At 33.1% G+C, this 14,746-nt stretch overlaps 1 protein-coding gene across 4 annotated transcripts in view; it reads left to right on the top strand.

Moving 5' to 3' along the window:
• LOC111455457 (nuclear-pore anchor) overlaps positions 1–14,746 on the top strand; it is a 43,180-nt gene that overhangs the window by 22,862 nt on the left and 5,572 nt on the right. For all 4 annotated transcript variants that reach the window (XM_023097150.1, XM_023097149.1, XM_023097148.1 and 1 more), the window contains exons 21-42: positions 1,509–1,611; positions 1,692–1,826; positions 1,897–1,995; positions 2,070–2,111; positions 2,241–2,294; positions 4,091–4,270; positions 4,390–4,437; positions 5,329–5,379; positions 6,403–6,486; positions 6,563–6,637; positions 6,737–6,921; positions 7,011–7,113; positions 8,620–8,736; positions 8,959–9,051; positions 10,272–10,427; positions 10,836–10,889; positions 12,381–12,494; positions 12,633–12,710; positions 12,790–12,939; positions 13,082–13,153; positions 13,729–13,884; positions 14,017–14,070. In XM_023097150.1, coding sequence (XP_022952918.1) covers positions 1,509–1,611; positions 1,692–1,826; positions 1,897–1,995; positions 2,070–2,111; positions 2,241–2,294; positions 4,091–4,270; positions 4,390–4,437; positions 5,329–5,379; positions 6,403–6,486; positions 6,563–6,637; positions 6,737–6,921; positions 7,011–7,113; positions 8,620–8,736; positions 8,959–9,051; positions 10,272–10,427; positions 10,836–10,889; positions 12,381–12,494; positions 12,633–12,710; positions 12,790–12,939; positions 13,082–13,153; positions 13,729–13,884; positions 14,017–14,070 — 2,203 coding nt within the window. The remainder of the gene's footprint in view (positions 1–1,508; positions 1,612–1,691; positions 1,827–1,896; positions 1,996–2,069; positions 2,112–2,240; positions 2,295–4,090; positions 4,271–4,389; positions 4,438–5,328; positions 5,380–6,402; positions 6,487–6,562; positions 6,638–6,736; positions 6,922–7,010; positions 7,114–8,619; positions 8,737–8,958; positions 9,052–10,271; positions 10,428–10,835; positions 10,890–12,380; positions 12,495–12,632; positions 12,711–12,789; positions 12,940–13,081; positions 13,154–13,728; positions 13,885–14,016; positions 14,071–14,746) is intronic.

The following is a 14,746-nucleotide window of genomic DNA, read 5'->3' as shown; positions in this document are numbered from 1 at the left end:
GGGGGGGGGGGGGGGGGGGTTTGAAGATGACGAACGAAGAGAATAGTTGGATGGACGAATCTTGTAATAAAAAACCAGAGAGAAAGACGCCTGAGGGCTGGAAGCTGAAGGCTGAAAGATGAAAGTTTGAGGTGGGAGGAGGAAGAGAGAAGAATGAGCATTACGGGGTGCTACAGTCTAGAACTTTAGTAGTATTTAAGCTACTAATCACAATCCACATTTGAATGTTGATCTTCTCGGTAAATTTTGACTTTCATACAGCTGAATGCAAAGCATTTGAGATGGCGCCGCTGCAGCCTAGAATTTTCTTGATAGAGATTTTATGAACTACCTTCTTTTCGTTGCATATAAATTTGTTAGACTGCTCGTTCTTTGGGAGGTTTGTGCATAGTTGATCTTAGATCAAAAAATATATATATTATCACGAAGTGGCTGTGGCATTTTGAAAGATAAAAAGGTGGCCTATGATGAGTTGTGGTGAAGAGCAAATATGAGCTGTACTCAACGAAAACCTTGTGAAACGAAGTTGGATGGAAAGTCTCCTTCAGTCCTTGGAAGGATATAATGAAGTCCTGTAGTTTTTTTTCTAGAAAAACGTTATTTACAAGGTGGTTGATGACCAATCCACCTGGGGCTGCCCCTTTGTGCTACCTTTCTTCACCCTTGCTTCTCCTTTTCCAACCTATCCAAGACTAGAGCAACTTTTTCTACAAATCCAAAAATATCTCTTGTATCACCATGGGAAGAGCACGATTGTTAAAAAAAAGAATAAGAATGTAAAATTTAGAGAGAACCTTTCTTTCTAATTGAGGGTGAGATGGTTTAAGCCAAAGCAAGGTCATATTTTAGACAGGCTAATTTGAAATCCTATTTGAATTCCAACGTCCAACTCTCAATAGGATTTTCTAATTGGAATTTCAACTTCCGATTGCGTTCGAATAATCTTTTTTTGGTTCCTATAAATAAACTTCCAGTAGAATTTTCTAATTCAAAATTCAACTCTCAATAGTATTCCCTATTTATCTTTCTTTCTCTCTACTTTTCTTTATTAGCAAAATATTTTGATAAATAATGAAATTATTTTTTAAACTAAAACTTAGACTAATTATTTAATTATGAAATTACAACTTACTTTCTTAACCTATATTTAAGTATAAAATTACTGATATTCTATGGCTTTACAAAGTGGGAGGATAGTTCTGTGAACGAAGTGACTTTCTGTATTCATTGCTGCTATTGCCTCAGTTTCCATTTTATTTGTGGAGGTCAGAATCCTTAATTTGGATGAGTGATGGGCATTTCTCTAACTATTTCGTGTCGCGTCGTATATATGTGACAACACTACTACAATGCAATACTTTCAGTGTAGTGGCAGTTGTATATTATACATTGTGACACTTGTTTGTTGTAATATCACGTGTTCATTTTTTTTTATATGTTTAGTATGTTTCTAAAATCTTCATTTCAAAATTATTGCTAATGAACCATGCTTGACATTTAATCCACAGAAGCGAGATAAATTTAGTAAGGACTGAACGTAACAAGTTTGAACTCGAGTCAGGTTTTGCCAAAGAAAAACTGGCTAGTTTCATGAAGGAATTTGAACAACAGGTGAGATCACGAATTGTCATTTATTATTGTTTGAATATGGCATGAGGACTCATTTCATATTTGGCTTTTATGCAATATAGAGAGTGGAAATGAATGGTGTCTTGGCTCGTAATGTGGAGTTCTCACAACTCTTAGTGGACTACCAAGGAAAACTGCGGAAAGTTTCAGAATCCTTGCACAATGCTGATGAACAGTCCCGGAAATTAAGTATTGAGGTAAGATTTTATACTTATCAATCAAGTTGGGGTTGTTACCATTCTCATCTTATACTTTTGTATTTTAAAGGTGTCCATCTTAAAGTCTGAAAAGGAGTTGTTATCAAATGCTGAAAAGAGAGCACATGATGAAATACGAAATTTATCTGAAAGATTATTCCGCGTGCAGGTTAGTTTCTGATAGAATTTTTTTTTTTTTTTTGTTACTTTTATTATGGTTCTCACCTGTTCTAGCAAGTGCAGGCTTCTCTGGATACCATTCGAAGTGTTGAAGAAGTTCATGAGGTTGGTCATTTTGTTTGTTTTGTGGTTGCTAATTAATTAATTTATTTTTTTAAATTTGAAGAACCCAACCACAGATTTATATTTAGTTATATGTTTTCATATGGCTATATTTTCTTTTGTATCTGATAGGAGGCTAGGGTTGTAGAAAGGAGGAAACTGGAGGAACATGCTAAGCAACTTGAGGTTAGTTCGATTGATCTCTTCTGTGATAGTCTTAAGTTTTGAAGTGTTTGTCGTCTTGTGTTATGTTTTTGTTTCCCAGGTTATTGGGTTGTTTAAGTTCTAGCTCATGGTTTTTTGCTTGTTTGGTTCTAGCTGATGGTTTTTCGCATGTTTAGCCTACTCGAAATTTATAGTAGAAATTCTATAAACTTTGTGAGATAGTTGCATGAGTGTTTAAATATAAGATATGAAAACGATACCACTATTTGGTGATACATTTTCTTGAATGTTCATAATGTCTGATGAATGGTAATGTGAGGTCTGCAACCTGTACTTCAAAGTCATTGATGACAAGTACTTATATTTTCTCGATTGCCTTGGTTGCCCTTTTTGTTTGCACCTTTCTTGCTTAGGGTTCTCAACATCTTTTGATTTTACTTTCTCCTTTGCCTTACCGCCGCCCTTAACCATAGTTTTAGTCGTCATTTTTGCAATATCTGTTAGTCGTTGTTGTTGTCCACCTTTGTGTAGGTTCTCAACGTCTTTGGATTTTCGTTTCTCCCACTTTCATCCTATCCCCTTCTCCTCCCGTCAACCCCAACCCAAGTGTCATTTCTCTAGATGATGTCTTCTACTTGCTGCTGACCATTATGTCCTCCCTTTGCTGCCTTCCTGTCTCTATGTCTCTCGTATAATTCCTTGTCCCTGAAACGATTCCAACTTGAACCCTAACCTTGAGCTAGTTGTCGATCGTTGGCCTTTTTCTCGTACCATCGTTTCCATTCATCTCCTTAATCAACTTTGTTGACGATTGTTACAACATTCATCATTGCCGGTGACAATTTCGTTGCTTGAGTTCTTTTCTTCGTTGTGCAAGTTCGCAAACTCTGGTCTGTTGATTGTCCTTTTGTCTCTATCATGCGTGTTTGCAACCATCAAGTATGGCGTTATGTAGTTTCTATGTGGGGCAGATGTTTTTCTCTAGTTCTTGTTGGACAAGGAGCTTTTAGGGTGTGGGAAGAAGTGTTTCAGTGTCTCTGGTTTTCTTAAGATCCTTTTGGAGCATATTTTGTTTCATGGTTTCCATCTTCATTTATTATTATTCTTTTCCTGTGGGGGCTGCCTTATACAAGATCTCTATTTTTCTAAGGGTTCTGTTTGGTTCTTTGTGGTCCATGCTTGTTTTTTATTTTTTATTTTTTGGTTTTTAATAATAATTTTTGGTTTGGGTGGATTGTTTTCTTTTTGTACAATAAAAATGGGATTGTTTTCTTTAGTCTCTTTTTATTTGTACAATAAAAAGTTTCGTTTTTTCCCCCTAAAAAATGGGAGTGTTTTCTTCAATATCTTTGACTTTTAGATTGATTTCTTATGACCCCTCCCCCCAATACAAAGAAACAAGCTTATTTAAAATAAAAAATAACCAGAAGCAAACTGTAAATTGATTAAGGAAAAGAAACAAATATGTTCAAATGATGGAAACTTCTTTAAGGAGTGAAATGAGAATTAAAAAAGATGTAAACCTTCTAAGAACGGAACATAATGGCCTTGATTTGGTGTGTGTACCGTTAAATATCTCTCGATTTGACTTTAAAGAGAGATTTAAGAGAGAATATCGTACATGTGTTGTAAGCTTTACGTTTTCATAGCTTTCAATTGGTCTGTTTGTCAAATTAAATGTCTCGGAGTTTTCTTTTATCCCCTTTAGTAGAAAAATCCCTATTCTCTATCTAAGCTATTGAGGTGAATTCAAAATTTAGCGTACATCTCTTATGATATACTCTGACTTCCATGTCGATGATAAATTGTGCTTGAAGAGGGAATGGGCAGAGGCAAAGAAAGAGTTGCAAGAAGAAAGGGACAATGTTCGAACTCTCACTCTTGATCGTGAGAAGACTTTAAAGAATGCGATGAGTCATGTTGAGGACATGGGAAAGGAACTAGCAAACGCACTACATGCCACTGCTGCTGCTGAGGCGAGAGCTGCCGTCGCTGAGGTGCTCTCTCTCTCCCTTTTTGTTTTCTATCTCTATTGTAGATGCTTTTGTCTATAGATTTTCTATGAGCATTGTTCCTTTTCTTATTTCTACTTTTACTTATTTTTCTTGTCCTTAAGGCCAAACTGTTCGATCTGGAGAAGAAAATTAGTTCTTCAGCTAACCAGGTTTGCATTTTAATTTTTTTGGCTTCTTTAGTTATGTACAATGTGCTTCTTTTCTTGCAACCTCTAGTTTTTGTATATGCTATTCTTCAACTCAAGCCCTTAACCAGGAATCCCCATCTTGGTTATCTTCTTTTCTATTATTACGTCGCTGTTGGTTATATGATTACATCGTATCTTGATGTAGTGGCTACATCGAACTTTTATTTTCTTGAAAAAGTGTAGTCCTTTTCCATTTTTTGCCTTAGTTTGTAACTGTTTAGAATTTTCTTTCGTCATTTTTGTAACTAGCGATGGGGCTGAAAATAAAAGGGACAAGTCTCATTTCTGTAATTAGCGATACGGGTAGTTGGGCTGGTTGGAAATATTTTGAATTGTATCCGACCAAAAAAATCTTTTGCATTGAAAATGTGAATACTAATTTTGAATCTTTTATTGTATATAACTTTTTTCAAATATCACTCATGCCTTTGACGGCTTAGCTAGGTATGAGGGTGAAACCTCTTGGTTACGGCTCATAAGAATCATATTCTTTTTCGATGTGAATGAAAATATCTATGTAAAAGAATGGCAAATGGGTATGGACAGGAGTTACGGGAAGATCCTTTTGAACATAAGTAGGGTAATTGTTGCCGATCTCTTTAAAGGATAGTTGTAACTGGATGCAACCAGAAATGTGAAGCCTGATGTCTTCAAAACATCCCAAAGAACTATGGAGGAAATAGTGGGTATTGTAATGGGTACTGGGCTGGTAGCAATAATGTGCAATAATATGAGTATTGGATTAGTAACGATAATGTGCATTGAAATAAGTATTTAGCTAATAATGGCTTAGGAATCAAATGCTCGGTTTAGTTTAAGTGTATTTTTTTTTTCTTTTCATCTTTTTGACAGGTCATTGAGCTGGATGATAGGAGTGGACTTAAGTCTCACCCTTCAAATCAGGTAGCTTTCGTGTAGACTAATTGTATAAGAAGCACATATTCAATTACATGGCACGTCAATTTCTAAAAAAGTAGGGCACACACGTTGGAACACGTTCTAAAAAGATTAAAGATGTTTGTGTATAAATTGATATATTAGTATATCTATAGATAAAACTTTTAGATTTATCGTAAAAACAAAATATGCTTAGTTGGAAACGTACAAAATTAAGTTAATTAATGATATTAAGATATCTTAAAAGATATAAGAGGATTTAGTTGACTCGACTAGATAAAATATTATGTCATCCTAATATTTTTAATATTGATCAGAATATTAGGATTCAGTTTGTAAGAAATCTCTATTTCTTTCCCCAAAAAGGTGTCATTTCCAAGTCTTGTTTGAGTTGGTAACCTCTGTGGTTGAGGAAATAAGTTACAACTGTTTATGTTACTCTACTGCAACGGAATTATGAGATAGTGTAAAACCAGATGTACTATTGTTTATGAGATAGTGAAGATAATTGATGGCATAGGATATATTTGATAATTTCTAGAATGTCTTATCATTCCACAACTAATGATGCCTCATGATCAATATATGGAAAGGGTAAAAGTACTGACTACAAACCTTACTTTTCTTTAAGGGTTTAAAATGACGAGTTTTAAAAAATATATAACAAACCTTAGTTTACTTATTTACAGTCATATTACAATCAATAATCACGACAGTAATTAAAATTAATCTACAGTAACACAGAAACTAATCTACTACAATAAAAGCATTTTCATTTGTAAGGGGCTTCATGCTCCATACTTCGGTCATTGGTTTTGATTTTTGTTACGACATGAAATGTTTAGATTTTGTATTATATCAATTATATATTTGATAAAATTTATCTAGACTTCCATAAGTCATTCTCAATGCACATATATGCACAGATTGATCAGTCTAATTATTTTAGTATGACTTATTGTACCTTTTTATTTTGTATATTTTCAAGAGTTCTTAATCTTAACAAGCTTCCGAACTAATGTGGCCTAGGTTGGCATAGATTTGCATAGAACGGAGGCAGAAATTAAGAAATTTAAAGAAGAAGCACAAGCTTGTAAAGAACATATGCTACAGGTGCATAACTTTCGTATGTATATAATTTGTTGTGTATAGTGCTTTAGTAACTTGAGCTAAAATTTTCTGTTTTCAGTACAAGAGCATTGCACAGGTAAATGAAGAAGCTGTGAAACAGATGGAATGTGCTCATGAATCTTTCAAGATTGAGGTATTATAGTACTTTGTACTGGAAACACTTGGTGGCTTTTTTATTTTTTACTCTTATTCTTATTTCTTTCTTTACTAAAACTTGAGTTGACATATATAGGCTGAGAAAATGAAGAAATCATTGGAAGTCGAACTTCTTCAGCTTAGAGAGAGGGTTGCTGAACTTGAAAATGAATCTATTTTAAAATCTCAAGAAATAGCTTCTGCTGCTAGATTGAAGGAAGAGGCTATTGCATCTTCCCTGGCAGATGTTAGAAATCTGAATGAAGAAAATGCTGCAAAAACGTGAGTTTCTTTCTTTTTTCTTTTTTCTTTTTTCATTCTCCAATGTTATCATGTAGTAACTCATAAAAAAGCTTTATTGTTTTCTGTAGGTCTAAGATTCTGGAAATGGAAATTCAGATATCCTATTTAAAAGAAGACTTGGAAAGGGAACAGCAAAAATGGCGTACTGCTCAAGCTAATTACGAAAGACAGGTTAGACATTATGTCCATTCTTATATTATGGTAATTGACAGATAAAAATCAAATATAGTTGCTACTTAGTTGCATTTTGCATGGACTATATTTTTAAAATTCAAAATGTGGTTGGATGTTTTTTTTTTTTTATGGATAAATACCATTTTATTCTGTCTCTATTTATGCCAAGAAGAGATATTATCATATCTAAAAGAAAAGTGGGTGATTTCTTTTAGAAGAGAAGTGGGGTAGGTCTGTTAAGTATTTAGAAGATCGAATTTGGGTGTTGAGGTTGGCAAATGGCATTTAAAAGGTTTGTTAGCAACCACTGTTGAAGATAATAATGCCGGTTTTGCGGGGAACTTTTAAAGATGATTTGATTCTCTTTTCAAAGAGGTTGAAGATAAGGATTTAATCAACAATCCTTCTTGGTTCTAAGCAAAAATCTTTTAGTGATCACTAAAAGGTGTTTGACCCATCTTCTCCAAGAACAAGATTGATCCCCACTTTTCTCTTTGTATTATTCACTCTTCAATTAGTAATTTCATCGAAGTACCTTTGGAGAAGAATACTAAAGAACATTCGGAGAAGAATACTGAGGCAATTTTTAAGAGGATAATGGTAGTGTTAGTGGTATTACTTTTGACATTCACAAATATGATGGTGATCCAAGTTAGAGAGCTGATGAAAAGGTTTTCTTAGAGCTTGTGTTTCCCAAGGGTCATTCTTGAGATAGCTAGATTTTTTGGCCTCTGTCTATTGCCTTGGATATATGAGATCTTCTGTGCTGTGTAAAAAATTGGAGCCACTAGCCCTGAAATAAGACCTAAGGGTCAGTTTGACATGCAATCTGGATTATGTGTTATGTTTTAGGTTTTCAGATTTCTGCGTCAAATGAATTCAATGAATATTTGTTTTGCAAATTCGTTTTTAAAAACCTTTGTGCTATAGCATTTTAAATCTTTTCATCCTTCAATAAAATTTCGTTTTTTTGTTGGAAAGAAAATACTGTCCTCTTAGTGAACATCATTATTTAACTAATATTGAGAATAAATCTAAAGGTCTACTATAATTCAAGTCAATAAGCACTAAATAAATTAAGTTGGTGTGAAGATAAGTTAGTCTATAAATGACTGTAGATATGTAAAGGAGACGGATAAAACGACCTAATACATACATACATATATGCATACATGCATAATTATGTGTGTGCACGTGCTTATGTATGCATATATGAATACATATTGACACTCTTTTAGAGAGGGTAGCTGCTTGCTAAAGATGAATTGAAAGTGATGACAACTTTTACCATGCCATTGTCCCTTTCATGTTTTCATGTTTTGTATTTGAAGTGATTACTTAATACTTTTTCCCCTTTACCAATGTTTGTCAAGAGTGTTGAGGTCTTGCATGATCTGCTTAAATTTCATTAAGTAGCAGTCTTGGTAAGTTGGATATTCTATTTAAATTTCGTTGTGAGCAAGCAGTTTATCTCCCGACGGACCTATCTTTCCTTTGTATCAGGTTATTCTCCAGTCAGAGACGATTCAGGAGCTGACAAAAACATCACAAGCTTTGGCTTCTTTACAAGAGGAAGCAGCTGAGCTTCGTAAATTAGCTGATGCTTACAAAACAGAAAATGTAATGTTTCGTTTTGTACTTCTGGATGCTTAAAGAGAAGGCTTTTCCATAGTGATTTTTTGTTATCCCTTTATGGAATTTTGTTCAATTGTTTTCCAATTTAGTTGTAACATTAAACCAGGGTGTGTGGGGATTTGGAGGCTTCCCTTTTAGTGTTACTGTGCAAATGCATGCACTCTTAACTATATCTTCCTGCATGACCGTGCGTGATGTCTTATGTAGGAAGAACTGAAGGCCAAGTGGGAAGGTGGGAAAGTAGCACTTGAGGATTTTAAGAATAAAGCTGACAAGGCATACAATGAACTCAATGAACAGGTCATTCCTATATGTGTTTATGTTTGACGACGGTATTTTAATTCGAGAAGTTCTGCTATTAACCCAGTTAACTAACTAAAACAATTCAAAGAAAAATTACAAATTGTTACAGAAACTACAATTAGGCCCTATGTTCTTAAATTTCCTGCATGTTGTCTATTTCTTCATCGTAGAATATATATAGATAACAAGAATTGTAGTTAATTTTTTCTTTTTAGTTTGCTTGTTTTTTCCTTTCACTTCCTAGAGTCGTTTGGTTTTGTGGGAAAAGAGGGTGGGAAAGGATATGAGTTGTAAATACCCTTACCCTTGTTTGTTTCAAGTTTTCCCTAGGCATCATTTTGGAGGGTTTGTTAAAACCCTTCCAAACTCGTGGGTTTTCTTTATTCCCTTACTTTCTTCATTACATTCTTTTCTATTTTTTTTCTATTTTTTTAATTTTCATTTTCTTTACTTTTTTTTCTTTTTTTTTTATATTTATTTATCTTTCTTACTATTTTACAATTTATTATTATTATTATTATTATTATCATATCATCATTTACTCCACTCTACATCGTATTTGATTTTTGAACTATAACATGTTTAATTAATTATTCAATTGGATGACTATACTAATTATTTAACTTTGTATAATTTTATTAAAATCATTTATTTGAGAATAATTATTAATATTGATGGCTAAATCAACTCAAAAACCTAAAATTTAATGCATATTATTTATAATATACTTATTAATGGATGAAAATTAAATTAAAATTTAAGGCATATTAGTATTTTATTAATAAATTATTATAATGGTATAAGATTTATAAGTTTAAGTATTTACATTTAAAAGTTTATTTACTTTTATTAAAATCATTTATTTGAGTATAATTATTAAGATTTATTATAAAATAAACTCAAATTTTAGTATTTAAAATTATTTTAATAATCTGACTTGATTAAAGTAAAATAGTTAACAAAATCAAATAATATGATAAAATTGTTGAAAATACTTCATTTATATAAAATTGTAACAACATTTCCCATGCATCACCAAACAGATTCTCAATAATTCTATTTCCATAAATTCTTTTCCTCGTCATCATAAACAAGACCTCCTTAAGGGTTTGTTTCCTTTGAACATTTTGTGGAAGTTATATGCACATGTGACATGCCCAGTTTGCTTATTTGTTTATTTTTTATTCCTTATTTGTTCTATTGTATTCATTTTCTAGAATAAAATTCTGCATGCTAAACTTGAGGCATTCCACATTCGATTGGCGGAGAAAGATCAAAAGTTGGCTGGAGTTTCTTCCGAACTTAATACTGAGATGGTTGGGGATTCTGGTATGCAGAGTGTGGTTAGTTACCTCAGACGGACAAAAGAAATTGTAATGTTCCTTTTCCTTATTGGTATTCCCTTATTTTATTGTTAAAGCATCCCGGCGTGTTCTTATGTTTCATGCTACAGTGACACTGCAATGCTGCAGTTTTTTACTCCGGACTTCGAGACTATAATAAAGTGTTTTTCTCTTCCTGAATAATAATGATGTCAAATATCATTCTTCTGTGGTTTTGAATGTTTTGGGCCATTATTCTAATAAATTTCTGTAGTTCATAGATTGCGTAGAACTTTCTCAAGATCTGTCTGTCTGTTTACTCCACCTGAATCGCAAAATTTTGGTGATTGTATAGACCTTGCAGCATAAATCACTCATGTTCCTGTGTTGTCTCCTATATTCTGTTAATAGTTGATTGACAACATTTAAATATGCTAATATTATTGGTTATGTAAACAGGCTGAAGTAGAGATCTCCTTGCTAAAGAAGGACAAGTTGAGATTGCAGTCACAAGTAGGTTCCTTTGTTTTATGCACTAAAAACATCAATTTATTGTTTGCCTACAGCTTTCGAGTCGTTTATGCTGCATTTTGGTGTATGTGCATGCACTTGTAAAGAAGTGCATTCCTTGATACTAAACTATAAAATATGGCAGGGTTGTGTTGAACTTTCCAATAAGAACAAACACTGTCAATATTTAATCGAATTCGTGCATAGCTAGATAGACAAGACACTTGTCACTAGTTCTAAGATTCAATTCTTGAGCTCACAATTGTTGAGCTCTAAAGAAGAAGAAAAAAGCTCAGTATTTACTAATTGTGTTGTTTTTATTCTTTTTCTTGTTTGTGGTGATTCTTTTTTCCATATAAGAATATAGTTTGGATGACATCTCATGGCCTTAACGTACCACCCTTTCAAGAATGCAAAAGCTCTACTATGAAAAAACCTCATCATGACTTTCTTTTGGAATATGTGGAAAGAAAGATATCAAAGTATATTCGCAGGAAAGACGTAGACTTGTACAAAAATTTTCAACAATGTTGTTTACCCAGCTATATCTTGGTGTTAATTGTCTAATATTTTTACAGTTATACCTCTTTTATTGTAAATTGGGAAGGTCTTTTGTAAACATCATGGATATTATATCCCTTTTTGTAAATTTCAATCATCAATGAAATTGACTCTTATAAAAGAAAAGCATAGGTATAAATTTCAATCATCCTCCTTTGGAAGGTACATAGGCTAAGTTCTTGATTGAACATGGGAAATTTTAGGTTTTGTAATAAGCTTTTGGGGACATTTTTTTTCAAATATATTTTCTTAGCTTTTATTTTTTTCTCTTTTTCACTTTTCATTCCCCCGTCATGGGTCATGTGAGTTTGTATTGTGAGCATTTGTATCTTTTCATTTTTTCTAAGAAGGGTTTGGTGACTGGTTAAATAAAAATTATCTAAGTTTCTTCGTATGATTGAGCATTGGAAATTTTATGTTTTGCAATAAGCTTCCTGTTACATTTATTTATTTATTTATTTTGTATGTACACTCACTCAAAGGTTTTGTGTTATAAATGGTAATATTGAGTCTAAAATAACTGCTGAAACTCTGGAGTGGTTTCTGTCAAGTCCCACATTGTCTATGAGAAATAATTTCCATGAGCATCTCTTTGTCGTATTGTACTCATAAAGGTATTACATTGCGCTTGATGGTAATGTTTTCACTGAGTACCAGCTCTCCTATTGATTTAATAATTGGGAAATTGTCTTCGTTTGACGTGAACTAGATCTTTAGTTGTATTCCAAGTGCGGTTTAGTTAAATATCTCTGTTCTGTTAGTTACCCTGCATGTTGGCTGGTTATATAAATCCTGGTTGTTTGTTAAGTATTTCATACTTGTTTACTGATTAGGTTAGTTGGTAAGTTGTGCTGTGTCTGCGTAATCACCAATTTTTTTATGTTCACCATACTTCTTATAAGCTCTTTCATACCTTTTTGTTTCCTCATGCAGTTAGAAAGTGCTCTTAAAGCTGTGGAGAGTGCACAAGCTTCACTTAATGCTGAGCGTCAAAGCTCAAAAGCATTATTGTTAACCGAGGAGGAAATTAAATCTTTACAACTTCAGGTTAAATTTAATATCTTTCTTGGCTCATTCAGGAGCCCATTTTATGCTTTAAGGAAACTAGCGAACCATCAGAGGAATACTGTATTTGCTGCTTTATTTTCCTCATCTTGTAGTATATGAAGGTTTACTTTTTTGCAGGTTAGGGAGATGAACTTGCTTCGTGAAAGCAATATCCAACTGCGAGAAGAGAATAAGCACAATTTTGAGGAATGCCAGGTACCTTTAGGATGCATTATCACTCATAATTTCATCTCCTCGAGGTAACTTTTATTAATTAATAAATGCCTGATCACAGAAACTACGTGAAGAATTTAGAAAGGCTAAAAGTGAAACAGAGAACTTTGAGAGCATGCTGAAGATGAGAGAAGTGGAGGTTGAAGCCTGCAAAATGGAAATTGAATCGCAGAAAGTGGAGAAGGTTCATCTTGAAAGCAGGGTCTCTGAGGTATTATTATATATGAAGATTGATTTTCTAGTTTTATCAAAACTTCTACATTTCTCTTCTCTGGATTCTATCCACAGCACATATATTTTATCGTTCCTTAGATGGATGTCCAAGTTCATTTCTGATTGGATTGTGTATGCAGTTGCTTGAAAAATCTAAGAATATAGATTATGAAGATTATAATCGTGTGAAGGATGATGTTCAAAGAATGCAGGTAACCACCTGTTCTCTCTTATTATAATGAGAACATCTTTATTTTTAATATGTTACTTTTTTTCTTCTCTAGTCATAATAGAGGGGGTAGTCTTTGCTTTATGCTCAGGGTCCATCCCCTTTAATTTCCATGGAGGCTTTGCCCCTGCAAGGAGATTTTTTTCTTATAGACAATGATTGTTTACTTATTATGTAAGTTGAAATTACAAAAAAGAGTAGAGTTCCTATTGATATTATTTCAAAAACCTTACAAATAGGAGGGCTCAATTTACACCAAGACAAAGCACTTCTTGTGATATATTTGTTTACTAATATTAATATTTAAATTGATGATGTTCTGGATTTGGTTGACACTAAAATCATTTCTGAAATTGACAAAACGTTTCTTGATGCATGGGCTTCCACTTGGATATAAATAGAATGAGTTGGGGGGTTTGGTAGGCAGTCTCAATTTTGGGATTAGTTTTTTGGGAGAATGAGCCATCTTGAAAGGTTATAATCAGTGTATTTTCTCTTTGATTTTGCATAATAAAGATTTTGGGTTTCAATCACTTTCTTTCAACTTTCTTGTACTAGATGGAGCTGAATGAGAAAGATGCAGAAATTGCAAAAGTCAAAATGCTTATCATTGAAAGACAGGAATCGATATCTCAATTGGAGCAAGACCTTTCTAGTTGCAGATTTGAACTGAAGGAAAGGGAAAAGAAACTGAATGATATTCAACATATTGAGGTACACAAGTTAAGTTCATTAGTTTTAGTTTTTGATTTATGATTTTTCTGTTTCTTTGAATTAAGATTTACACATTTTTCTAAAATCAAACAACTATGGTTTTGTCTTCATGTGGATATTTTTTGTGCACAGGCCAATCTGAGGACAGATATGGAGAAACAGAAGAAATTCTTTTCTCAGTTTAAGGTATCTCTTTGTTTAACTATTGCTGTTTAGCTCCTTAGACCATCATTCTAATCGTATTACAAATATACTGAACTCTGCAATATTTGACATTGAGAAACTACTGGAATATTTGATATATTAAGTAGGCTTGAATCAAGGCATTTGAATTTACAACTTCTATATTTTTTTTAATCAGAAATTAGATTGATTTCATTAAGAGGAAGCAAAAGACCATTAAGAAAAGTAAGAAACCGGGGAATGCTAGGGGGGTGAGTGTACAAGTACAAGGTGCCCACCAAGTAAATTAACACATGATTCAAGCCTTTTGTTTTGTTTTTTTTGTTTTTTTTTTTTTTTTAAATAAAGATTTACATCATAAGTAAGAGTGGAAATTTGGAAAAAAAAAATGCTTTAACCACTGAGGTATGCTCACATCGACTATGCAATTTAAGATATCTTAAAATAAAATCATAACCATGCCTCAGTTATTGGTCCAATAAATACTTCTCAAACATGTCACTTGACTATGCATGTTTGGTATAGCCACCCTGGACATTGATTTAGTTATATGCACATAATTAAATATTTTGTCTATAGTATACAGCACTTGGTCTCTTGATGGAGCTCAAGTCACAAAGATTTTTGGAGTTTTTACAGTCTTGCATTAATTTCTAGAAATTGGAAGGCCTTTTTGTAA

This window comes from Cucurbita moschata, unplaced genomic scaffold (assembly GCF_002738365.1).
Source record: "Cucurbita moschata cultivar Rifu unplaced genomic scaffold, Cmos_1.0 Cmo_Scf00017, whole genome shotgun sequence".
NCBI classification, from domain to species: domain Eukaryota; kingdom Viridiplantae; phylum Streptophyta; class Magnoliopsida; order Cucurbitales; family Cucurbitaceae; genus Cucurbita; species Cucurbita moschata.
The sequence above is the reverse complement of the archived record's forward strand: the minus strand, read 5'-3'. Positions and strand labels throughout refer to the sequence as shown.